Here is a 27,918-nt window from a genome sequence, read left to right as displayed (position 1 = left end):
TAAGTACATAAATACACACCAAAAAGCTTCCATTCTAATCTTGGTGAATTTAATAAAAAAGGGGTTTATTCTCTCTTTTGGAAATGTCACTTTACTGATTGGCACAGTGTACTTACTTAGGGCAGAATTACACATTCCTGTGGCAGATCCCAAAATAAGAAAATGGACATCTACCAAACAGCTTTAAAACAGCAGGGTGGGAAAAGATTTCATGCAAAGCATGGGCTACAGGGATAGTGATGCTAAGCGTTCCTTTGCCTCAGAATACAGCAGCTGTCCATTAAGACAGGCTCATTTCTGATGCCAATGCCCCACTATGAGAAAGGAAATGGGGAAGGCGATCGTAGGAGAAAAGCATCTAGGGTGAGGAGAGTTTCAGCACCTCCTTTTGCTCACTGTCTCTCTCTTCAGAATCCCCACCCCTGTTTTACAGCTGTTGTGGGAGCCTATATTATAATTCATGGGCCAGTCATGAATATCTTGTTTAGCTCTCAGAGAAAGACAAAATTAAATTAAGCAAGAAACATCATCTCACTGTGTAGTACAGCTCCAGATTTCTTTAAATAGACTTCCTCCACCTTCCTGGACACATTCCTCTTGCCATTTACATATGATCATATAAGTTGCGATAACTGTTTTCTGAAGCCAACTCCTAGGGGCTGTGGGAGCTTCGGTCCCCACACTAAAATATTTGAGGGGGCTGGGCATTGCTATTCAAATGGTGTGCGTGCACAGTGTCATGTGATCGACTATGTGGGGAGGGGCTTACCTGGGCTCCCACAATATTTCATTTAAGTTGGCATCCCTGCAGAACCATTATGTATGTATGTATGTATGTATGTATGTATGTGTTGTGTGTGTGTGTGTGTAAAACACAATTATTTTCTGAAACACAACTATCTTTTGAAACTCCATTTATGGGTGGAAATGCCCTCTGGCATCCAAATTTTGCACCGAGATTTTAAAGATTATTTATTATTTATTATTATTAAATGTCCTATCCATGTTTTCCCACAATGCCCTTTTGAACTTGTGGGGTGACCTAAGGAATTACGTGGCAGCTGGCTGCAGTGAGAACTGTGGCTCAGAAATAAAAGCACTACAGGACTTTAAAACCTCTCCTTGTGGTACAACAATCTGTAAAGGTAAAGGTAAAGGGACCCCTGACCATTAGGTCCAGTCATGACCTACTCTGGTGTTGCGGCGCTCATCTCGCTTTACTGGCCGAGGGAGCTGGCATACAGCTTCCGGGTCACGTGGCCAGCATGACTAAGCCGCTTCTGGCGAACCAGAGCAGAGCACGGAAACGCCGTTTACCTTCCCACCGGAGCGGTATTTATCTACTTGCACTTTGACGTGCTTTCTAACTGCTAGGTTGACAGGAGCAGGGACCGAGCAATGGGAGCTCACCCCGTCGCGGGGATTCAAACCGCGACCTTCTGATCAGCAAGTCCTAGGCTTTGTGGTTTAACCCACAACGCCACCCGCGTCCCTTACAACAATATGTATGCTCTGTCTATTTCAGAGAAAATAACTCACAAACATGTTTCAAAGGATAAGGAAGACCAAGAACATTCCTATGCAGTTTGGTGGGATTTCATTTCTTTCATGTCAAATCTTCGCCACCAAATTGCAAAGTTTGGTGATCATGATGTGTCTTGCTCGTTTTATTTTTTTCCATCACCTGCTCTCTATTTGTTTGTTTGTAAAATAAATCTGTAGTGCTCCTATGTTTTGTAACTTTGTTTGGACTTTCTTTTTTGTCTCTACTTTTGTTTTTACATTAAAAAAAACTTTGTTAGAAACCCTCACTAAACAAACCTTCTCAATTCAAGGAAAAAGAACAAAGACGTCAGAGATATTCTTTAACACATAAGCAACCCAAGGATACTGAGCTATGCTGTTTACGGAGTTCATGGCTCTTTTATCTCCTTCCTGGTCTTTTATTATTATTATTGCAAACTTTTTATAGCAGAATCTGCAGATGTTGACATATAAAGTAAAAAAATGGTTTGGCTTAACATGTTATCCAAACTCAGGCTCATAGTTAAGCTCCCTCCTCGCTGACCCCTCCTGGCTAACCACAACATTTGTTCTTGGCTATAGTTTGTGGTTAAATGTTAAATACCCATTCCATGTAAAAGTTTTCCCACTTCTTCTAAGAAAGAAGTATTATCACACAAAACAAAAAGGAATTCAAACATACACATTAGTTACAAGCTAGAGAAAGTTATAATATAGTTGCAAGATATGGTGCATTTGTCTCAAAAATGTTAACCAGTGATGCTGCTGGCAAAATGTTTCACTACAATTAAGAGAAGAGAGAATTGGCAGTCCTGAAGCCCATCCTATCCCCTGACTGTGTTTAAGGAGTACTCCTGTGCCACAATTTCTCTTTGGAGAAGGAAACGATAAAGTTTATCAAGCATTATTTTAGCTCTCCTTCCTACTGTATAGTGGCAGGTGCTATTTATATATTTCCAGCTATTGTACAAAACCCAAGTTTATCTACTGATCATATTCTGAAATATGAATACAAATATCTGAAAAGTACAAGCAATTCAGCATCCAACGTTAGCAAATAATTCATATGCAAACAGGTATTTTGCTGAACCGCCCAAGTGACATTTTTACCCATAGGAATATAATAAAATGTTGGTTCCCCCATCTGTTCTTTCTCCATACTAAATTATATCCACAATTAAAAGAGGCTATCTTTTGGAACACTGAACCTATTAAAGACATTATCCCAAAGCAGAAAAAGTATCCTTCACTCACATTATCGGGACTCTTAGCTCATTACTAGATAGCATAAAATAGGTCAATAAGGCACCACTTGAAACATTAGCTTTTCTGGTAAGCAGAATTAGGAAAGCAATGAAAGCATTTTCTTCCACATTTAGCCAATTGTAAATATGAGCCAGAAAGACAACGATTTTAAAAAACCCTTTCAGTTCAGTCCATATCTCAGTTAAGTTGAAACATATTTGGATTTATACTGATTTACTCAGACTGAAGTGAATGGCATTATAGAGGCTTAAAATCCAAATGCTTAGCCAAGCTCTGGATCAGAGCTTTTATTATTCATTTGATAATATTCAATACGGTTTACTTCTTCAAGCTTTAGAAAATGCTCGTGCAGTTTTAAAGATATGCTTTCAGCAACAATGTACACAACTATATTCATGTGTACATATGCCAAAGCGGAAAGAAGTGTATCTGCTGAGAATGCAAAAGTGATGGCAAGAAGCTTAGAAAGGGTTGGCATTACCCAAGAAGCTTAAAGCAGTGGAGTAAAGGGGAATAAAATTGTATATCCAGTCTGTTCTTTTGACTCAAGACAAGGGGTACCATTTGGCCAGTGCAAAGTATGAGGAAAACTAGCCTTTTAGGTGTTGAGCCATACATAGGGCACTTCTTTTAAGCTTTCTGACTTGTGGCCAATGATATAGATGATCCTTCACAAACATTTAAAGGGGGTTTTATTGCAGTTGAGAATTGGGGCTAATATTGCAGTTGGGAATTGGGGCTAAAGCAAGCTCTTTGCATTCTCTTTTGAAATGCTCTTAATTCAACACAAACTTCCATCCCAAGCTGTGAAGTAAGTCCTCAGCAGTCTAGAAAAGATGTGCAGCAATGAGAGCAAAACTTCAAAAAATAAATAGAAAATTCCCCTGGGTATAAAAGAATTAGAGCTGAGCCAAAACAGTCTTTTTGGTTCTATTTTCACTTCTGTTATTGCCTCCATTTTATGGCATGGTTTCACCTACTAGCCCCAAATTTCACCCTCCTTTTTTTTGTCCAGGTCCTGAATTCTAAAAAGTAAAGGTGCTGATTTTTAAGATTCATTGGTACAGCGCAGCCAACCCCTTCGGCCACAGTGAACCTTGGGAATCTATCCCAACCCAGAGCTAAAGTTTACGCGGAGTTCCTTTATTGCGAGTCTGCCAACCTTGTCTACAGCCACAGAGGATGGAGAAAAACATACCAAGAGCATAAAAAGGAATCCTGTATGAGGTTTGGCTTAGGGGAGCCGGGAACTGGTTGAACAGTCTTCAGTAACCACACATCTTCTGCTCAGAAGAGTAGAGAGATTCTCAAGCTGCGTTCCATGTGCTTGCTCAGGGTCTATGTAGTTCCCATGAGCATTAAAAGCAGCCTTGCCTTGGGGAGCTTTCCTTTGGCTTTATCTGATCTGTAACTAGCATCCAGGATTTGGACAAAACGTGAAAAAGCACTTTATTTTAATAGATTTTGCATGCAAAATTTGCATGCATTACAATTTTGACATGGACATTGAAAGTTGCAAAAGTTTGGCTAAGCTCTAGAAGTGAACCACTTGCCACAAATGTCAAAGCATTCAGCCACACCACTACATAGGGAGACAAATTCATGAGGAATGAATTTTCTGCTGGGTTCTTGCAGTGTTGTAACCAAGACAAACACAATGAATATGAGACTAGTCTCATCAAGGACACTACAGAGAAAGAAGTTCTAGCCTCTGGACGAGGGCTGGTTAACTACTTAAGAGAGCACCTTGAGACGTCTGCAGAGTGTGCGCAGTTCTTCACTATTTAAAGCATCGATCCTGCGGTGATACTCAGCCACTGACACTACCTGAATATGGAGACAGGAAGACAATAATTCCACTCATAGTTAAAGAAAAATAAAGAGCAAGAAAATAAATGACAAGATTATGGAGACATTGGGCAGGGTTTTAAAAAAAAGGACAAGCAACATACAAAACAAAACATAAATTAAATAAAATGTAATTAGACGTTTATCATTGTAGTGATGTGATGCTCAGACACATTTCAAATTTAGAATGAACACATATAACAACAGACGTTCTCAACAAAATAGTACCAGAAATCTGATATATTTTCATCGGAGAAGCACATCTTATAAAATAGTATGTAGGCATACACATCACTAAATAGTTTCCTTTCTTAAATGTTGCCTGTCATTTTTAGCTGGGCATCAATGCTGACTGATGAAAAACAAGTATATTCTATAATAGCTTAGATGTTAGGTGACCACAGTGCAGTGCCATCAATAGTTTTGCATTCTTCTTAGAACACTAGTATATCAGATTACTTATAAGTAATAAAACTGCCTAATGTTAATTGTGAAAATGTATGCAGAGATACAGTTTACAAAGCTATTTGTGTCTGTAGAAGAGTAAGCAATTATGTAACTATAAAACAGAATATATAGAAATTTTTTTTAATGAACCAAAGTGATGGACTCTAGCCAGAACTCTCAGTAAGCTTAACTTTTTCTTGTTCGTTATAATACAGCAGCTGTAGATCTTAAAGCAACTAACTGCAGTGTCAATCCCACTGCACAATAGTACCAGGGAGGCTGATTGGGTCCATCCAACTTTAAGGATGTTTCTGGAATCTCACACCAAAGGTTGGATTATGGGAATTCATATGGGTATAGGTACAGTACATTAGAAACTCCTAATATATTAGAAACAGTCTTCTTTAAAAATGCTGTCTGTTTTCATGAAAGAAAGAAAACTAATCTAATTTCTATATTTTCTGTTTACCAAAGAAGCCATTCATGCTATTAATATCGCCCCCAAATTGGGCTGCATCCAACAAAGTCATTCTGTTGACAAAAGAACTTCCAGTTGCACAATGGAACTTCCCCTCCCTGCAGACCTCCTCCAAATTTGTTCTCAAGTTTTCCCCAGCCCCCTGGAGCAGATTAGCGGGGGTGGGGGAGTCCAGTTGCACAGACACAAGTCCTAGCACTAAAGGAGCTACTTTGTTGGATACAACAATCTCAGGACTAGGCTGAAAGACACGCCCCTGTACTTATCATGCCCTCAGGACTCTCACAAGGCCATCCACATGCCTCACTGGCCCTGCTCCATGCCTTCCCCCCAGAGAATTTCGCCTGACTGGACTGTATCTGTGAACTATGATAATACCTTGAGAGGGTGCATATTTGTAAGCCTCTGGCTTGGGTGTGGCTGGAATGCAGCCTATTGTATACAGCGGCGGTGTCCAAACGGTCAACAGGTAGATCGCAGGCAAGTAATGTTTCCGCCTCCCGCCAAAAAAAGCTCAACAACCCTGGTCAATCCCCACCCCCCTCAAAATGCACGCTCCTCCTCCCTCCAATGACAATGGGTAGATCACTGCCAGTTATTTTATACTGGGAGTAGATTGCAGTCTCTTGGGAGTTGGGTGTGCCTGGTATACAGGTAAGAGTCACATCTTTTGCTCTGCCTACTTATGCCTCTGGACCTTCCAGCCACTGGCATGCAAGCACTAGCATGAACAACTGCCCTACAAGGAAAGGTTACAACATTTGTGGCTTTGGAGGTTTGTGTGGCACACACACAGCGGAAATATAAAATAATGCATCTTGTAGAGAAAGAAAGTGAGGAGGCATTTCTCTCTCACTATAATGAACGGTGGGAGATGCAGGACAAAGTGAAATATTTTATCACAGAGTACATAGTTGAATGGTGAAATTTGCTACTAGAAGATGCAGCGATGGGCACCAATTTAGGAGCTTTATAACAGAATTACAGAGATTCATTTACAAAATTTATATACCGCACAATATAAAAATCTCTGAGCATTTACTTAGAATAAAAACTTTTAAAAACTAAATAAAAACAGAACACAATTTGAAGAATTCATGGAGGATAAGGCTTTCAACAGCTGCTAGTCACCATGGGTATTTGCTACCTGCAGGGATCAGAGGCAGCAACGTGCCTCTGAATGCCTGCATCTGGGTAACCACAGAAAAGGTCCATTACCTATTTCCTGCTTGCAAGCTTACCATAGGACTATGTTCTAGGTCTTTATATATTCTTAAGTCATAAAACAGTGTTAATAACACAAGCATGGGTAAACTAATTAACACCTGTTCCTCATGATATACTGGAATGCTTTCAGCAGGGAGCTACACGTGAGACCACATGGTATTCTGTCAGTTTCTCTACAAACATCCTAGGCAGTGATTAAACCCTCTCACAAACCCAAAACAGTATGGTGTCAGCAATATTCTGATGACACGCAGCTCTACTTATCCTTTACATCTGTAGGTGTGGCAGTGGATATGCTGAACCACTGCAATGCCTCATTAATGGACTGCATGAGAACCGACAAACTGAAGCTCAAGCCAGGTAAGGCTAAGGCGTTGTCTGTGGGTGGTTCCCTAGACTGGATGGATGGGAGGTTGCCTGCCCCTACATGGGGCTACACCCCTTTCTGAGGGAGCTGGTACACAGCTTGGGGTTACTTACGGATCCTTTGCTGTTGTTTGAGATTCAGGTGGCCTCAGTGGTGCAGTGCCCTCCATCAGCTTGGGCTGATGGCCCAGCTGTACCCCAATCTGGACAGGGATAGCCTCTCTTCTGTTCTCTATGCTCTGGTAACCTCTAGGTTAGATTACTGCAATGTGTTATTTGTAAGACTGCCTCTGAAGATGGTCCAGCAACTTCAGCTGGTGCAGACTTTGGCGATCAAGTTGCTTATCTGTGCAATGCTCTCCCCAAGGAAGCTTGCCTGAAGCCTTCATTACATATCTTTAGGTGCCAGGAAAAAGTGTCTCAATAACATTCTATGCCCTTTTAAATGTGTTTGTGGGAAGGGGAGATATTCTTCTGTTTTTGTTTTATTGTGTATTTTGTGCTCTTATTTTACATTTTTATGTTGCGAACTACCCTATGATCTTTGGATGAAGGGCAGTATACAAATTTAATAAATGAAATAAAATAATAAATAAGGAACTTCAATTCTATTAGCTGCGGCCTGAATCAAGATAGCGGCTGTCTGCATTTGTACCCCCCCTACAACCCACCCATGCCAGGATGTCTTATAGTATTGCTTTAGGAAAGGTCAATGTAGTGACCTTTAAAAAACATATATTAAAAAAACTTTCACACAACTGTCTGCCTGCACTTTTTGAATTTAGATTTTCTCTCCATCCTTATCCCTCTTCCACAAACATGTGTGTGCATAGCTGCCAACTTAGGATAACACTCAATGTACCTGATAAAGTGGACTCTAACCCTTTTTATCAAGGGTTGCCAAGCTTTATTGGACAGTGGGAACACGGGCAATTTTGAGAAGATGCTATGGGTTCCAGTCAAAAAATGGCTGAGCCATGGGCCATAGCATAATGCAAAATGCTGCCACAGAAAGCGACATAATCCCAAATAAATACAGCATGCCTCTCTTCAGTAACAAGACATATATGTGGGTACCACTGTGCTAGCTCACAATGGTTAAGCTCTTCGCACGTCTCCTCTGCTAGGAACAGAAAGGAGGATGGGTGCTCAATCCTTGTATTCAATGAAGTCTGGAGATGCTTAAGGAAGTGCTTTCAATGTAGGAGAAACCAAGTCAGTGCAAACATGAACTGAGTAGTAAGTAAAGGCAACTAGTCTCTTGTGCACTGTGAGGTACTGGCACACATACACACAAGCCTGCAGGTGTAGATATGTGAAGTTCCAGAAAAATAGGAAAAATTCCAAGGGAAGAATTTAGCTCCCTTGCTTTGGAGGAGGGAATAGGGGGCATAGAAAAAAATCTAGTTCTCCTCCCTCCAGATTTCTCCAGGGTGCTTCACCTTCTTCACATATTTGCACAGTACCATGTTGTCAAACCTCATCCAAGATGCCACACAGCTACCCTTTGGGGAAAATGGTTACAACGGCAGGTGAAGTCTGGGTCCCCAAACTGAAATTAAGAGCATACCAAATTTCATTTTAATCCATGTTAGAAATGGTCACATGTAAGGGCAGAAGGGGTTGGGAAAGTTCATACAATCATCTACGCAATCAGGGTGAACATTTTACAGATTTGTTCAAGTAGGTAAGGTAAAGGTATATGACCCCTGGATGGTTGAGTCCAGTCAAATGAGACTATGGGGTGCGGCACTCATCTAGCTTTTTAGGCTGAGTGAGCCAGTGTTTGTCCATAGCTTTGCAGGTCATGTGGCCAGCATGACTAAACTGCTTCTGGCACAATGGAGCACGATGATGGAAGCCAGAGTACACAGAAATGCCGTTTACCTTCCTGGCACAGCAGTACCTATTTATCTATTTGCACTGGTATGCTTTCAAACTGCTAGGTTGGCAGAAGCTGGAACAGAGCAATGAGAGCTCACCCCGTGGGGCGAATTTGAACTGCCAACCTTCTGATCAGCAAGCCCAAAAGGCTCAGTGGCACAGCACCACCCTTGTTCAAGTACCAGGAGTTAAATGAGGGTGTACTCAACCCGTGAAAACAATTAGAGTTAACAAAGAATACAGAAAGAAGGAAAGTGATTCAAAATAGCTAATACGGTACACATTTTAAAATCAACGCCCCTAAAATGCTGTTTCAAGTAACTTCAGAATTAAATAAAATAATTTTTGATTAAAGGAGCGTAACTTTCAGACGGCCTACAGAAAGAACTCTGTTCTGGAGCTGCACTGCAATAATCTCAAATGACACCACAGAAATACATTCAGAATTGAATGCAATAATTTAGTTTTTTTACCACCATCCCATGTAAATCCAGAGAAACATCTCAGCTATGTAAAGGATTCCAGGCAGCATTCTTATACCCACCCTAGAACTTTCTCTTTATTGTGCTATCTCACATATTTAGTGCTTTGAGGACACTACTCACATTTTACAAACTCTGGGTTTTAGAGCATTGTGAGAGTGAGATGACAGGCCTCAACTTGATGTACCTTTAATTATGTGTCAAAATGTTTGGTAATGGAGGTATCTTATCTCAGAAAGAGATGTACAAGCAAGAAAAAAAATGTCAAAGTATGATTTCTATACCTGCATGCGAAGTTTCTCCCCATAGATGAGTCACTATTTTCTATTCCTCATTTCCAATTACATTACATGTATTATATTATGTCTGTCTCTAAACAAAGAGAATAGAATGCAAATGACAGTGCCTAAAAATATGCCCAGACCCCAACCCTAATGTCTGATCATTATTATTTTCTTTCCTATATGAACAAAAGAGAAAGGATCGAAACTAATGCAATTACCAAGACACAGAAAAAATGTGGTATGCCCCCCCATTGCCTTAATTGGTCCTATTTTCCAATTTCAGATTCTTAAATCAGTATATCATGAAATACCACTATGACAAACATAGAAATATAGAATTTGGCATGAAGTACAATTCCAGTTAGCAACTGCTTACTGTGAGGAAATACTCCTCCCTCCTGAAAGACGAATTAGTTTATACAAGTCACAGTAAGTTCTGTAGAAAGTAGCCTTGCAACTACAAGCAGAAAATCCATGCTATTATAATGCACTTGGTTACAGAACTTTTCTCAAGTATTCCACATGCAGTTCCTTGCTTCCTGTTTCTGACAGTTACACAAGGGACTCACTGAGCTACAGTGACAAGCCAGGACATAGTGACTATCCTCCATTTTATTAAAAAAAAACCCAACAACTGCAGTGGCACTAATTGCTTCCTACGAGTCATTTTCAAAATACTAACATATAAAATAAAGATAAAATAAAAATAAGCTAACTTCTGCACACTGGATTTCAGATTCAATACAAGGTCTTGGGATACAATTATTCAAAATTCATATTTAACATTTGGAAAAACGTGCGCATTTTTAGATTAATACTATGGTTTGTAAATAATCTTTAGCTAAAATACACAAGAACAAGCAAGTTACTATAAGAAACTTCCTAAAAGGCATTTTCCCTCAATGCCTACAACAAATTGCTCCATCCTATGTTTAAACCAAATCACTTTAAAGCATTATGCTCAGGTTGCAAAGTTCAACTATTAAGTAAATATTGTACTGTTCAGAATTACAGTATTTTTGCAATTATCTAAAATTTAAAATTCTGCAGGTAATCTTAGAATTAATAAAGCAGGAACTACTGCTAGTTTGCCATGGTATCATCATCAAAATGACGGCCAAAACATCAATAAAATATTTCTCAAAGGAATTACCAGGGTATATTTATTTTTCATTGAATGGTGCTTTCTTCCTTTCTTGCCATACCAGAAACGAATCATTTCCCTTGGAAAAATAAATTAAAGCAATTTTAGCTTTACAGAAGGATTTCCACACAACATTCTCTCTACCTGCTTTCAATTCCAGGCACAGAAGAGTCTTGCTAGAAGACAGAATAACGTGCTAGTCACAGACAACTGACTGACAGGACAGAAAGCTAATCGGTGAATAGTATGCATCCACTGGGGTGTGTCTTGCCTGGTGAATGAACAACAGGAATGTTTCTGTATTCAAGGGAGGTTGTAGTGCACTAAAGTGCTCAAAAGACTGAATAGTTTAAAGAGACAGAACAGCATTTTAGAATCTAGTAAGAATTATGTCAAAACAGAACTATCTCTTCAAGAACAGTGTTAACCCACAATTAAATATATAAAATAAAAACTGCCATTTGTTTCAGTTAACTAATTTTAATAAGCTACAGTTGTTCTTTTTTGTGTGTGTGATCACAATTTTTCTGGAAGATATCTGATTGACATTTTGCACTTAAATCTTTGCAGAAAAATATGCTTTTAAATAACACACATTGCTGAAAGTATGCTAGCCAACCATCTCAGCTGTTCTGTCTGATACAGTTGTGTAGTTGAAAAGTATCAAAAGGGAAAGAGGGAGTTCTATGCATGTAGGTAGACAACTGGGCTGTGTCTCATGGGATAACCTGAACCCCAGGTTTCTCAGGTGTAAATGGAAGTAACAGTGCCATCACTATTAACATTTTGAAATATTTTTTTTTTGGGGGGGGGGCGATCCTTGGGCACCTGAGACTAGAAGTAAAGCATTACAGACACAAACATGTATATTATGCACACCCTGTAACTCAGTCTCACACACACACACAGTATACCCCATGCAAACTGATTGTATATGCAGTATACAGTCTGTGTATGCGGTGACATATAATAGTACTACAAACATGTTTCACAAAGTAGCAATTTCACAGAGTTCTCATTACTCTAGCTTAAACATCTAGGAAGAAAGTGATAATATGCCTGCATAAGCCTTGAAAAAGAATTACGTAGCATAGGAAGTGTACCTTCCCACATCACAATAATGTTTATAAAGATGTCTAGTTGAAGGGGCACAAGCAAGATTTGTACAGATAAAAAAATTATTACACGAGCAGCACAGATTTTATACAAAACCCTATTTAAACAATGTATCATGTTCTTTGTTCACGGAAATGAATCGCATTTTGGCCTTACAACAACAGTTAGGCCAAAAAATAAGAATTGTCTGATGCCACCCAATACGTTTCATCTGCAGCTGGGGTTTCCCCAGACTGGGTGAGAAATATAGACAGGTGAACAAAGCATTTAAGTCACCACAAAACTCAAACCTTTGCACTGCAGCCAATTCCCTAGGTACATTTCTTTATTTCATATGAAATAATTTAAACTGTGCAATGACAAACCTATTCACATAAATTAGCTTTGGTTGCTATGTCGAAAATATGTATATTCTCCTCCTTTCCCTCTGTTGCACGTGGAGAGAAGAGACGAGACGTGCTATGCTCTGGTCTGCCACACACCCCTTACATTTCACAATCGTTCCCCAGAGGCAGAGAGTTATAGACTTTTCCTAGCTGGCCTGAGGTCCTGCAATATACAGGCTTTTCCTCTACACACCCATCTTGGCAGGTATTTTGCTGGCTTTGTAGATGAAGATTAGATGGAAAAACCTGATCGCCTTCCTGTCAGACAATCCTGACTGGAAAGCATCATCTGTACAATTTATTCAAAATTGGAAGGATGAGAGAAAGAGCTAAAAGGTGCATGTGGTGCAAACAGGCTGTTATTGGATAGCAACAGCATCACTGTGTGTGTGTTCCCCATAACCAAGTCAACAAGACATAGCTGACTTCCCTTGTGAAGAATAAAGTTGTTGGGGGTGTCTGTCGCTCCATTTCTGTGTTATGCCACACTGCCTATGGGAGCCATCCTGCATTATGCCACATCTTCCCCATGGCAGTGAGTATGTGACTGGCACTCCCAGTACACTCGGAAAATGGAAATGTCCCTACTAGTCCAAAAGGTTTGGCAACCCTGAGCTAGGGAGTTCAGAATTCACTCTCACAAGATGCAGTGATGGCCCACAACTTACCATATATACTTGAGTATAAGCTGACCCAAACATAAACCGAGGCACCTAATTTTAGCACAAAAAACTGGGAAAACTTATTGACTCAAGTATAAGCCGGTTCACCACACCACAAACCTGGTGGTGGCGGCAGCAGCAGTGGAGGAATAACAAGCAGCCCAAAAGGGTTGCTTTTGGGCTGCTCGTTCCTCCTCCTCCACCAAAAGCGGCAAAGGCGGAGGAGGAGGAAGGAGCAGCCGGAAAGGACCCTCACTCAAGTATAAGCCAAGGGGGCATTTTCAGTATTAAAAAGTGCTGAAAAAGTCGGCTCATACTCTAGTATATATGGTATTTTATTTACCATATCTATATCTATTGGCCTTCTTCCTAAAGGAGCCCTGAGCAGCAGTTTGGATGGCTTTAAAAGAAGATTAAACAAAGTCATGTAGGCTGGCTATATTCTATCTCCACTGTCAGAAATGAAGTGCTTTTGAATACCAGTTGATGAGAACACTATTTGTGATTCTGGGCTTTCCATGGGTATCTGGTGTGAGAACAGGTTGCTGGACTAGATGGACCTTTGATCTGAATCAGCAGGGCTCTTATCTTCTTATGTAAAGGTAACTTCTATCATCAGGTTACAGGCAAGAGCCACATACGAATGTTCCACTAGTGTTAGTAGCGTATATTTACAAAACCTAAGTTGTTTTTACAAAAACATCATGCTGCATATTTCAACATGGCTAATCTCAAATCGATGATAACATATGGGCCTCTGGGGGAAGTTATTTTGTTCTAGTTTGTTACAAAAGCTAGTTCAGGATTGCAGGTGCCAAATTATTTCAGCTGTGTGCAATGCACCTTGAAATGATTCGTGTATTTTGCCTTGAAATGATTCATGTATCCCTTGATACAGGATAGGTAGCAAAGTTGTTAGGAAGAATCACTAAAAAAGGAACACAAACAGAAAGGAAGAAACTAAGAACTTAGTTTTTACAGTACTGTAGTTTCAAATTCTTCTAATGACCAGCTGGAGTGAAAAAAGTTGAAGAGGAGATACCAAAAGTTGGTGGCCTCTCAACTGCACCAGGAGAGACCACCTGCATCCCTTCTCTTCTGACCTCTATCACAGCCTGATATAATAGGTACTGCAAAGTGGCTGTTGAGGGAGGTTGATATAATGGCTGCTGTCAGGTGACAGTTCTGCCAGGTGCTGTATAGGAATATTTAAATCAGCAGAGTATGAAAAAAGTATTTGATTTGTCTCTCGCAAACACAATCATATGTAGCAGTACACCTAGGGAGAGCAATAATATGAAGTTGAATGTTATGACAACATGTCATCTTACAAGGCTTACACTCTTTTTAAATGTCAATTTTGCCCTCAAAATTGATATATGACAATGAATGGTTTACAACCTACCCATGCACATTAAAAAAATAAAAATCCTGCCTCTTGTCAAAAGTTATTTTGACCTTGATAGCTTTAACTTTGACATAACAAGCAGGGAGGCTTGCAGAGCATTTGAATTCACATAGCCATGAAGATGAATGTAAAGAGAACAAACTAAAAACAGTATTTAGAGACTGCAGGATCTTATTTCAAGGCTTATTAAAGAAAGGTGGGGAAAAGTTTCATGGTTTATTAGTAACAGGAATTAGTCCAAATATTGGAAAGCATCCAAATCCTAATATTTTCAATAAGCATTACACCTGCTATTTGTATCAATACAGGATGTGGTTTCTTTGAAACAGCTTCCAACAGAACTGGACACAGGTCAAGAAGATTTATTCTACTGCAGCTTAGAAATACCTTTTGCAGGTTATTTATTTATTTTTAGGTTAGGGTGCAGGTGTTACTGGAACTGGAGGGCCTGTGCTAGAAACTGTAATGCAGGTGACCTTCTCTCAAGGGTTGTATTGAGAGAAGTTGTATTGTTGTATACCAACCTCGGAGCCCGGTGAAGTGCCCCCGAATCTTTTTTCTAATTTGGCATAATGTTTGAATTGTTTGATTATTGAATAATATGTATAATTCGGAATATATGATGTGGTGTGATTGGATTGTTAAAATGGAAAATTTAATAATTTTAAAAAGAGAGAGAGAAGTTGTATTGTGCTGGCAGGAGGGGCAGTCCATAAGTTAATGGCTCCTCCTATGTAGAAAAATATATCGCATCTGATGCTAAACAGAAAACAATCTGAACAGGTATTTGCATGGGAAAGACCGTTCCAACAAGCTTACAGCCATTCACCTTTTTACTATTTACCTCACCCACCAGCATCATGTATTAGTAATTTTGTGTTGAAGTAGGCAATGCATGCACATTTGTTAATTGCCTTACACAAAACTTTTTTTAAAAAAAGTTTGTGTTACTGTATGTATATCACACACAAACCTAACTGTTAAACTAACAAATCACACTCTTACAAACAGCAGTAAGCACTCCAGTTGAATTCCTATTTTTTAAAAAAGACTTGACAGTACAAACCTATGCATGTGTTTAGAGAGGCTTACTCCAGTGAGTGTGCGTGGGAATGCAGCCAGAGACGGTAAAGATGTAATTTGGTGCCTTTCTATAGGGGTAAAAGGCTGCTTTGATCAATGTTATATATCACTAAAGTCTTTCTTCCTTTTTTCCATCTGGAAAGTGCTGAAGTGTAAATTTGGTGAATTTACAAGATAAACTATGGACTTGATATACTGAGCAGTAAATGGTAAAGTTGGGGACCAGAAAACCAATGTTCTGTACATCAAAATCATTTAGCCCAGAACTGTATGTTGCTGACATCATAGCTGAAAGCAGACCTTTTTTTCTAGAATAAGTTTAATAATAAAAACCAGACCAGAAAACCCCCCACAAAACCTACAAACCCCATAAAACACTTTAAGAATAACAGAGGCATTAAAATGCCTATCATCAACAATACTGTTCAACTGTTTCTACCTTTAACACCAGATACGCAAAGGATCATCACTAGGCTTTTCTGCATCTTTTTCTCTCAACAATCCACAGCTGTACACCAGCAATATCTGAGCAGGTAACTTACAGACTGCCCACACACACTAGGGAATTAATATTGCTGTTTCACTACACAGACTAAATCAAAGACAGGCATACTCTTCCAGTAGCAATAACCTACTGCTGGCAAGAAAGTCATGAAATGGTTGACTTCAGGAATCTTTGTCCTGAAAGCTCCTGTAAGAACAGCAGAGTATACTAAAAGTGGATATAACAAAGGTCACTTGTGTTCCAAGAGAGCAACTCAGTTTTCATTATTTCAATGTCCAAACCATAACTTCCTCTGCTTTTTAAGCTCCTTCCCTTTAAAATGAATCTCAAAAGACTGCTAATACGAGATTCTGATCTCTCAGAAAAGAAAGTGAATGGACTAAAAGGACTAACCTTTGCAAACTGACTTTTGTTAGGATATTCATGAAACGCTCTCAGTAATCACTGAATTCCCATAACAAAAAGTATATAACTATATACCTATTATATGGAAATTTTATTTTAAGTCTATTTTAGAAAATAAAATGGGAATATCAAAATACTGAAAAACAAATGTACATTAAATAAAGAATCAATAAAGCAGAATTCATTGTTTTCTATTCCAGAGGTGCTTAAATTTATATGTAATCTGTTTCTGCACAGATGTCACATTAAAATTCACTCATATTTTCCTGTCTTGATTTTGTAACTAATAAAAAAATACAGCAGATTCTGATTCAAATCCAGGAGTAACACATTGTAACGTTTAGAATCAAGACCAGCAACTGGAACATCTACAACATCTACAAAAGATGAACCAAGCAAGTCTTCATGAGCACAACAAGCGTACATTGAGTCACATAATATTATGGAGTACATAAGTGTGTGTGTTTAGGACACCAGCACACAACTAAAATAACATGTTAAGCGTATGTACATAAATACATACATACATTATACTAGAAACTAAGCCCGAGCAACACGAACATTTGGTTTATTACATGTACAAATTAACATGCAGGTCTATTTTTCCTTTCGCAAAACAGTACAAAACTGCATATATCTTTTGCAAGGTAGCAACTGTTTGAGCCAAAAGCTCATCGGTTTCTTTAGCAATGAACAAATGTAATGGTAATCTGATGGAACTTTTCAAACTGGGAAAAGAAGCAGGGTGAGGAGTGGGAAGTGATTGAGATAAGTAAAATAGTGTGGGGTGGGCTCAATTCCTTCTCAACAAGCTTGCAATTCATGGAGAAGAAAAGCTTCTGGGAATGAAAGTCTGATAAGGAAAATGTTTTACGCTTTCCCTTCTCCGATTGCAAATTACCTCTCTCCAAAATGGCTTTTCCAATTTAAACAGAGTCAGACTACATGTTATATACACACCTGCATGTAACAGTAGTTTGGCTCAAAATGCACCCTAAAAATAGAGATTGCATTAAAAACCATCTAATTTATATTTTCACCATGGACATTCTTCATATAGAAAGTTGAAATCTTTCAAACAAAAGCTAGGTCTTCCAGTCTTTAAGGAATCTTTAAAATCACTTACCTCCCACTCCTTAGCAGCTGCTTCATTAATTGAATCTTCACTGGCTTCAGACTCAAATTTTTTTACAACCATAAACCCAGGCTCTCTACTTATCTCCTCTGTATCTGTATATATTTCTGGACTCCACTGAACAAAAAAGGCATACAGATGCTCAGTCCTTTCAGAGAGCAAAAGAGAAAAGTAGTTACTGAACTTTCAAACTTACAAAGACCTATACATGTTTCAAATTTCTTCCAAATACCTTTCCACTGTTGCTTATACACTATTCTCTTTGAAAAGAAAGAACTTGAGTGAATGTTCATTACAATTTTTAATAATGTATTCCAATGAAAATTTAGAATACAATAACTCAGAAGCATAAAAAGGGACTTCTATTTTTTCTGGAAAACTATTTTATTGTACTTCATTCTTTCCTCACTCATCCCTAAATAAAACTAGCAGCATCAAGAGCTATCTTTCAATTGTTTACAGGCATATTGACTAGTCGCCACTGAAAGCTTTATCCATGAATTTCCCTAAACAAATTTTAAGCCATCAGCACAACTTGCGACAGTGAAGTCCATAAATTAAGAATGCGTGTCTTTCTCAGGCATCAATAATATTGGGGAAGCCCAAGTAAGCCCTGCCTCGCATAATCGGTCACAAGATGTGGTGCACACACACCATTTTAATGGCAATGCCCATTAACTTTTTTGGGGGGTGGCCCCCTCAAATATTTTATTGGAGGGGTCAAATGGACCTCGGCCCCTACAAGTTGGCTCCTATGAGCTGAAGACTTTCAGAGTTTGGTAGAAAAATAGTTTGGTATACTGAAAGAAAGCAGCAATTGTTAAGCTGAAAAGTGACAATGCACTCCTTTATGATGGCTATATTTACAGAAAAGCGTTCCCATCTTACCTTTCTTGCGGCACAGCAAACCAGTACTCATGTTTCTTATCTCTCTGTGCATACTGTTGCATGGATGCACTTGCCTGTGATACAAATGTTTTTCTCATTGGCTTGCCAACTCTGAGACATAAGAACTTGTGTAATCGATGTCTTCTCTTCTCCTTCGTTAGAGAACCTTTCATTAAAGACGATATTAAATGTCAGATCTTTCTTGGGAAGTTTGATCAGGTAGTTTACTAATGCAGCAAAAGCAACATGGGAGGCAGCAGTTATGAGTTACTGGTCTGTGCAGCCACAGTAGGTGCTGTGATTCTCCAGTGGTTTGACTTCACCCCCAGAGGCACACTCCATTGTATCTTGAGTCAGACTGATGCCAACAACTTATAAATCTCTCTGCTTTTATGCAATTGCATGCTGGATAACCCCTCTCCCCCTAAATGTGCCCTTCCAGTTCCTGTGGTAATTGCATTCAGTCAAAAAATATGTATACCCTTTCCAGTTGCTCTCTTTTCTCATAGCTTGAACTCACCCAATAGTCATTTTCTCCTCATCTGTGCAACTAAAATCCTGGTTAATCTCTTATTGTGTCTTGAGTTTCTCAGTGTTCTTTTCTTACAAACACTTTGTACTGTATCCTGAAATCTGCTATCTGTCTTTTTAAATACTTTCCCCCTCCCTTTTCACAGGATTCCCCATTTCATCTATTGAAACTCCTTTAAATGCTTTCCTTCTTTATCTGAACTGTCCTCATTACTTTATCTCTGTGCACACTTTCATTCTTCCAAAACTAACCTTTGAAAACTGACTTTGGTGTATAAGCCCAATATAGACTGGAATCCAAGTACCTGAAAGAGCACCTTTCTCACTACCAGATCAGGCCTTAAGGGCTGCAGGAGATGGCCTGGTTGTAATTCCATCAAAAGCCACAGTAGTATGATGACACAGGGCAACATCTTCTCTCTTAAGGCATTCCTTTCCATTGGAGATACAGATGTTCAACAGCTTTGCATGTAAATACATATTTTGGCTAGGCCAATGAATTACCTTTTTGCTACTGCTTTCATTATTGTTGTGGATATGGATTTTACACCATCATAAATAGTTGACTTTATCTACTTAGGTTGAGACTTTTATTCTAGTATGGCCTTTTATTGTCTAGCATGGCCTTTTATTCTAGTATGGCTTTTTTATTTAGGATTTTTATTGTCTAGTATGGCTAGGCAAAAACAAGTAAGTGACTGTTGCGTCTGAAACAAAAGGGTTATAAATCTTAAGGGTCCCACTGCACATAACAGTATCTTCTATTAGCAGTGGGAAACTTGGTGGCCTCTGCATGTTGTTGGACTCCAATTCTCATCATCCCCAGTCAGCATGACCATTGGTCAGGGATCATAAGAATATAAACGGAGCCTGCAGGATCAGGCCAGTGGCCCTTCTAGTCCAGCACCCTGTTCTCACAATGGCCAACCAGATGTCTGTAGGAAAATCCATGTTAGATAAAGCTATTTGTTGTTCTCAGAAAATTAATGTATTAAAAGCATTTCTCTTCCATCTTTCTATTAAAGGATCCCCAAGTGTTTCATGCAAAGAATGTTACGTGAAAAAAATGCTAAATATTTCCTTAACTGGCATACCTGTTGCTCATAATCTACAAACTGTGTTCTGAATGCAAACGTGGTAAATACTTCCAAGACACGTTTTATCACTAACAATGGGAGCTATTCAATGATGTGTGATAAGGTTACCCCAAATAACAAGATGCTAAAAAAACTACTTTGTGTTCATTTAATTTTTTTTAATAATAAAGACAAACTTATGACGCAAATTTATATTTAATCATCTTTAATGTAGGCATGTAATTTTTCCAGCTATGACAACTACTTTTATTCATCTGTCAGTGGACTAAGCTGGTATAGGAATGGGCTATATTTTCCAGCCACACCACTGCTAAAAATATATACATATTTATACTCTAATATTTACTTACTTACCTTCTATTGTTCCATCAGCTATTGCTACTTTGTGCTTCATTTCCTTATGTGCATCTTGGTGCATGTTGTCCCTTTGTTGTTTAGTTTGTTGCATAGTATGGCTCTTCCAAAGTTTCCGCAGCATATCAATATCGGTCTCAGAATCTTGAGTTGGCTCTTTCACAAGTTGCCCCTTATTTGTAGCATCCCTTTTAGAATCATTTTCTTCAGAATGCAAACACTCCTCACCTTCTGGTACATTTTCCTGATCTGTGCCATGTGGTGTCTCTTGAGCATCAGCAGTAGTTCCCTCTACAGTGTCTTGTACTTCTTTTAGTGTTGTGTCTGCCGATTCTGAACCCACAGTATCGCTAACAGACGTGCTGCCGTCATTCAAAGGATGTTCTAGACTGGAGTTTACATTACCAAGTACATTGGCAGAGTCTGAAATTGCTGTTACATGTTCTGTGGCAGTCTGATTTACTGTTTGGACAGATTCTGATGAGGCTCCAGAGGATTTGTCTTGCCGAAGTTCATCCGAAGAAACAAGCTCCTCCCTTATTGGAGACAGTTCTGATTCAGTGAACACATCTTCCGAAAGAGACTCCTCTGTGCTCCTCGGAGCAGTGCTGGCACTATCATTCCCTGTATCTCGCATCCTTGAGTCCATTTCATCAGTATTGCTTCTTGCGATTTTCCTGAAATGGTAGAGATCTTTTACAGACAATTGATCCACATCACTAAAAGAAAAGGGGGGGAAGGGGGGGAGAGAGAGAGCTTTATGTTATAACCTAATAAGCTAGACAACACCTATGTTTTTACTAGCCACATTTTAATTGTGTAAGTTGGGGGGCTTATTGCATATGACTCTCCATCAAACTCAATTCCACAATGTACATGATTAGCTTCTTGCTTTATGGCAGATGGATGGATGGATGGACCAGATACGCCTTATATTTAAGCACTAGCATGGCAACCATAAGTGACAAAGAATTGCAGGCAGAAAGACACGTGAAATTCAATGCAGGGATAGGAGTTTCCCCCTCCTCTTTATCTAGCATAAGGGTAAGCAGGGGCCAGAGGAGAAATGGAATTCTGTCAATCTGCAGTTGGCTAGTCATTTATTTCACAGAATCATAGAATTCTAAAGTTGGAAGGGACCACGAGGATCATCTAGTCCAACCCCTTGCAATGCAGGAATCTTTCACCCAAAGTGGGGCTCAAACCCACAACCCTGAGATTAATGCTCTACCTACTGAGCTATCCCTCTTGTTTATTTGATGGTTAGAAACATCTGAGAGGTTGGAATAGATGCAATTCCATCTTCTCCAGTTCTGAATTTTGCACAATAAATGGTTAAAACCAAGGATGTCCAACTGGTCGATTCCTGGGAGGTTCTGGTCAATTGCTGGCTCCTTTTCCTTTGCTTTTGCCGCTCTAAGAGAATCCGGCCCCACCCTCCATTTTTGCATGATCACTGGAACAGAAGATGAAGTTTTCACAGTGAGGCAGTTAGTTTTCATAGTGATCTTTTGGTGAGTGACTAATCCTGTTTCCCCTTTACTTTTGCCAGAACCCCCCAAAAATGGAACTGTCCTCCCTAAAAAAAGCTCAACAAATTTGGCCTGAAACTCTCCACCCCCCCCAAAAAAGGGTAGATCGCAGTCTCTTGGGAGTTGGACGTCCCTGGTTTAAACAAACCATTTTTTGTACAACGTACCATGAATCCAGTATTTTAAAATGAGGCAAGCAGTTGATGATTGGAAAGAGATATTCTATACTACAGTGATAAACACATTATATTACAACTGCAAATACAAAACGGACTGACATCTTGTTAAAACAGTATATTATAAAACTGAATACAAATGTTCAAATGAAAAATAACAATGCTGATTTGATGCTGAAGATAAGAAGATGCAAAACTGTTTCTCTTTCTTCTTTTCAGCTTTAATAGTAAAAGATTTATGCCTATATAAAGTATTTCTTAATGCCAAACCATTTTTTACTCTTGAAAGTAAATAAAATTATTCAACAAAGCTCAGAAAACACATTAAAAACATTTTCTAAGAAAGATTGCAGCACTCTTTATCCCTCACCAATTCAAAGAGCAACATCCAAAGGAAGGCACATGGGCTTGCCTGTGTCTGAAAGGCTTTGGGCACTTAGCAAACACAAACAAAAAACCAAAGCTATACCCTGCCCTTCCTCCTGAGAAATGACCTGAAGGGAGATACAGGCTCATTTTCCTATTGAACAGAATCCTCCTCCCTCCACTAAGCTTAAAGCCCAAGAGAGGAGCTAGGGATTTCCCCTGAAACAGTGCAACAGGTTTCACTATGAGACCAAATTTATCTGTTTGCTTCCCATAATATGTTTGGGGGAAGTTCCAGTGTGGTGATAAGTATTTATTTTTCTGAGTATCCCTAATCATTAAATACTTTTAAAAAAATATCATTATAGGTTATCTCCAGCCTAAACATTTGTTTCCATTACTGAGTCTGCCACTAAATCAGTTGGCAGAACTCAAAATATCCTATAAAAACAACCTAATAATCATACTGGTGGAACATCATGATCTGCTGAACTAAACATCTTTCCCAATATGAAGTGATAAAGCATGGAGTCTTAGGATCAGATCATGAAGCAAACTCACGGCATAATAGAACAAAGTGACCTTAGGTATCCTACTGGAGTAGAGAATCACATAACATCTGTTTTAATCACAATTCCAAGATGAACTGAGAAAGATTTTATGCCAGCACTGAAAACCAGAAGTATGTGAAAAACCTAGGGTGGTATCCAATAGTAGTTATACTTCATGTATACTCTTTGAAATCAACAGACCCTTAGTCTGTTTACTTTCAGTTACGAGTATGACTTAGATATCATGCCTAATGTGGTGCCACACACAGTATTCCCACATGGTGGTGATGGGAAGAGGGGAGAATCAGGGGCAGAGCAAATTTTTTCAGCTTTAACTGAAAAAGATTAATCTTCTTAAATATTTTGCAGAAAAAAGCATTCAACTGCAACCAATACTAGTTAAAAGTGTATAGCTGATTAGGGGAAGTTGGTGGAAATATAAATATAAATAATTGTAAAATACTAAAGAGAGAAGGGATTATGCTTCAGAGATAGCAGAAAAAACCTGGTTGGGATATCACAGGTATTTCTACTCTTAAGAGCAAATGGGAGACGGAAGACATAAGATGGGGCAACACACTTTTATATCCCTCACTTTTTAAAAGTACATAAACATAGAACCTAATTAAGACTTATTTCAAAGGCTATGAAAGTGGCAAGTGGCACAGAGCAAATACTTGGCAAAATCTTACAGCATCTTAACTTGAGAACTGTTGTCTAAACTCTGTTCTTCAGGTTCCTAAGACACCAAAAGCATAGAAAATATTTCCACTAATAACATATTTAAATCCCAAGAGAATAACTTGCCTTTAATTTTCTATTAAATAAAAAAAGCACATGCATCTAATATTCCCTGCACGTTTTTAGCTTACCTACAACATTATTAGACAGAGATGTGCTACTTTCAGAATTTGCAAGGATTGTATTCAATCTGATAATCAAGTGACATGGAAAACTTTTCTAGGGTACCTTTCATGAAGTAAAACATGTTTTCAACTCCGCTTGAATTGAGCTGAAACTAATTCTTTTGTTCAGTGGGAGAAGCAAACAAAGCCAGGAATATTATCTTCACAACTAAGCTAAAAACAACAAAAAGGAACACTGTCTTGAAGGAAGGGCGGGGGGAGAGATCAGCTCTTTTTCTCTGTAAAAGTCATCTTATTATTAGAGACAAACATAACAAAAGGTGAACAATATGAACCACTGTGTATAATTTATACTGATTACCTCTTCCTAAACGTTGAATTTTAATGCCTTTGAATTTAAGAAAAATTAAGCTTGGCAGCATTAAGATACTGGCTTTTCCCACACTCATCATTGATGCAAAAAGGGGAAAGGCTGTGCTGAAGTTGGAAAGAGAACATACATCACATAAACAAAAGCTAGAGCCTGTCATGTACTTTTTGTTGCCTTAAGTCTTGAATAAAATAATTTGTATGATGACATAGAAACCACTACCATGCAGCTTAAAAGCAAACTTTGTATCTATAAAAATATATTTATACACATACACACAGAGAAAGAGAGAGAAAATCTAATTTATCTTACATGGGTAATGAATCCTTTACTTTGCCATCTACAATATCTTTATACATAGCAGCTGACATCACTTCTTCCATTGGACACATGATGCCATAGTCTTCACAACCATTCTCTTGAACCAATGGATCCATTTTATGTGGATCAAACATTATATTATTTGGCGTCACTAGCAGCACACCGTTGACTGTTCCCTAAAATAAGAAAGGGGGCGGGAAAATGTTTGATGACCTAAGATTAGCCAAACGTTTTCAAAGCTTTTCTACAAGTAACAGCACTGAATACTGAACATTTTTACTAGAAGCTACCTAATACTCAACACTCCTATAAGCCAGTGAAGGATTGTAAACCAATCCACGAGCAAAACATTTTCCCCTAGTAAAATAAGATGCCTGAATCAATATTTAGCCATCACTGTTTTAGAAAACAAACAAACTTAGGTCTGTTAACTTGTAAGACTTTTCCCTCAGCGTGCTAGCAATTGGGAAGAGACTCTCTTCCACCTAGATTAGAGAATTTAAAAATTAACTTTATGAAAGAATTTCATGAATATGAATGGGACTGGGCTAGTATCACCTTTGCTTGAAGCATTTAGTTCCAAAGCTAAGAGGTGGTGGGGAAACACCATTAATTTGCCTCTGGTTTCTTTGCATAAATAAAGCAACACAGATGCATGCTAAGAGATGCAGCCTTCTCCTGGAAACCTACTACAGTGGTACCTCGGTTTACGAACTTAATCAGTTCTGGAAGTCTGTTCTTAAACCAAAGCCGTTCTTAAACCGAGGCGCACTTTCCCTAATGAGGCCTCCCACCACCCGTGCCCTTCCACCACTCGGATTCCATTCGTAGACTGAGGTAAAATTCACTAAGTACTTCCAGTTTTGCGGAGTTCGCATACCGAATAATTCATCAACAGGGTTGTTCTTAAATTGAGGTACCACTGTAAATAGAGGCATTAAAAAAAAATAGAACCTAATCAATCAATCCATCAATCAATCAATCAATCAATCAGAAACATATTAGATTGGGTCCAGTTATGCCCTTTCTCTGATAATGGAAGAGGAGGCAATTTTGACTGGTTCCCCTTTCTCACTACAGCCCCTCAAAGATCTACTCCTCCAAAACAACAAAGAAGGTGGTGTGTTTGGTTATCTGGCAAAGGAGGGGGCAAAACTGCCTCATGGCTCCCTTCTGTCGGCAGGCTTCTGTTGGATCACCAACAGCAAGGGTAAAACTGGATTCAGTCCATTGATTTAATTGAATGTGTCTTGGAGCTCCATTCCTTGGTATGCACTTAAAGTTTATGAAAGTTTCAACATATGGTAAAAAAGATTCAGAATCTAGCTCAAATTATATAATTATATAATTAATGTAAGCTGGAGCATAAATGAAATCAAATCACGCAATATCTGCATTTAAAATAGATTGTGAAATTCACTACATTTTCTGCTTATTAAATAATGGTTTTATGTAAGGCATGTCATTTCTTAAAGATATCTAATGATTTATATAACCAGAAGTGCATATGATCTATTATTTTTGGAAGGAGAGAGGTTTTGGCGAAAAGCGCATGAGGGACCAAGAGAAACCTATTCATATCCACAAGTTATTTTTATAACCAACCAGTATGTTATAATTTTAGAATGTGGAAACATCTTTTGCAAAAATTAGGAAATCTCTAAGAGGTATACAGTGGGAGCCTAGTTGAACAAGGAATATGAAGAGCGTATTATGAGTTTTGAAAATCTAATGTTACTAATGAAATAAAAGAGCCAAGCAAAAGTTGAGATGGTATAGTAATGAAACTCAGAGCAAATGGAAGCCTTTGGCCAATTTTTAAGGCAGCAGGGGTTCATCAATATATAGGATTAAACCAATGTAGGTTTGTGGATGAACAAAAGTCTAAAAATACATTCGTGGACTTTTAAGTTCACCTGTCTTGGGACAGAAAGAGAAGGAATCAAATCAAATATAAACACACAGTAAGAAAGATTTGAGCTGAAAATAGCAGACACACGCTTCTAGAAAACTGCTTTATTATTTTTACTGAGAAAGTACTGAGAAAGTTATTTCACATGCCATACCGAATGCACTGCCTTTAAGAAAGATGTAAATGTTTTGACAGTTTTTCCTGCACAGTATTTTGGCACTACCAAGCCTCCCACATATTTTATTTTTTAGAAGCAGGCGTAATTCTCCTTTCAGCATTGTCTATCAGTTTTCCGAAGCCTAAACTGCATTAATGGCTCTCACATTTTCCTCAGTGTTCTTCTCCTGATATAACTGGCCACTACTGCTAGATCTGCAAGACAATGGGGCAAGTCTATACAGTTAACTTGTATATTACATAAGGGTCATGTTCCAGGGATAGCACATAAAGCTGAAATTGCATATAGTGAAAACAACTCATTGGAACCGCCCCTGCACAAGCACTCTTATCTTCCTGAGCCAGCATGCAGAACGGGTCTTACCCTCCAAGGAAAGCAGAGAACTTTTAAGCTCTCAGTCTTGTTCACCTAGTATGCAAGGTGGAGAAGCTTAAAAGCACTTTCCGCACAGGGAAAACCCAGCACAAAAAGATCTGTTAAGCTCTCTGCATTCTGTGTGTTTAATTTGTGAAATTTCAACTGGCTGCCTGTCATGCATGTAAAGTTGCAATCACGTCAGTTAAACGCATGTAAGTTGTGAGTCGACTGCACTACTTTGCCTCAGAAAGCAATACATAAAACTTGTGGCTTGAGAAATTTGCTGCTACTCCTAGCCACTGGTTTAAGAAATGAAATAATCCAAACAGAGAATTACACAAATACAGAACTACTGTGGAAATGTGCACACAAATTATTTCTAGGAAATAATGGCACACACAATCTGTATGCGATCCTCTCATGTGCAGTCTCTGTTGATTTCAAAACCACAACTTCCTTCTATTTTACCAAAACCTAGTATTATTGTGTCAAAAGGCTGGGGTATTGTTTATGGGGTTTTGTTGAGAGGTTTTGCTACTGCTATTGATACTAAATTTTTTGCATCTTTATTTTTAGACCGTATTATTTATGCAAAAATTGCTCAGTTTGGTTGTGTACTTTTTGATGTGTTTTATTTATTGTTTAGGACTACTTTTGTTGTGTTTGTTGTAAGCCGCTTTGGGTGGCCCAAAAGTGGCATATAAATAAAATGTATGAATATGAAAGTGGAAAAAGTACAGGATGCAATTTATAAAAATATAGATTTGAC

At 38.6% G+C, this 27,918-nt stretch overlaps 1 protein-coding gene across 9 annotated transcripts in view; it reads right to left on the bottom strand.

Moving 5' to 3' along the window:
• The window catches only part of OXR1 (oxidation resistance 1), a 189,363-nt gene that overhangs the window by 8,427 nt on the left and 153,018 nt on the right, over positions 1-27,918 (bottom strand). For 4 of the 9 annotated variants that reach the window (XM_081204469.1, XM_081204470.1, XM_081204471.1 and 1 more), the window contains 5 exons: positions 24,694-24,878; positions 20,521-21,239; positions 18,539-18,704; positions 17,642-17,798; positions 4,537-4,617 (listed from right to left, as the gene is read on the bottom strand). In XM_081204469.1, the coding sequence (XP_081060595.1) occupies positions 4,537-4,617; positions 17,642-17,798; positions 18,539-18,704; positions 20,521-21,239; positions 24,694-24,878 (1,308 nt within the window). Of the gene's footprint in view, positions 1-4,536; positions 4,618-10,959; positions 11,098-17,641; positions 17,799-18,538; positions 18,705-20,520; positions 21,240-24,693; positions 24,879-27,918 lie in introns of those variants that run through there. The other 5 variants (XM_081204474.1, XM_081204468.1, XM_081204467.1 and 2 more) reach the window with 4 other exon arrangements.

The sequence above is a fragment of the Podarcis bocagei genome (assembly GCF_964188305.1).
Source record: "Podarcis bocagei genome assembly, chromosome: 8".
Taxonomy (NCBI): Eukaryota; Metazoa; Chordata; class Lepidosauria; order Squamata; family Lacertidae; genus Podarcis; species Podarcis bocagei.
This window is presented reverse-complemented; position numbering and strand designations above follow the sequence as displayed.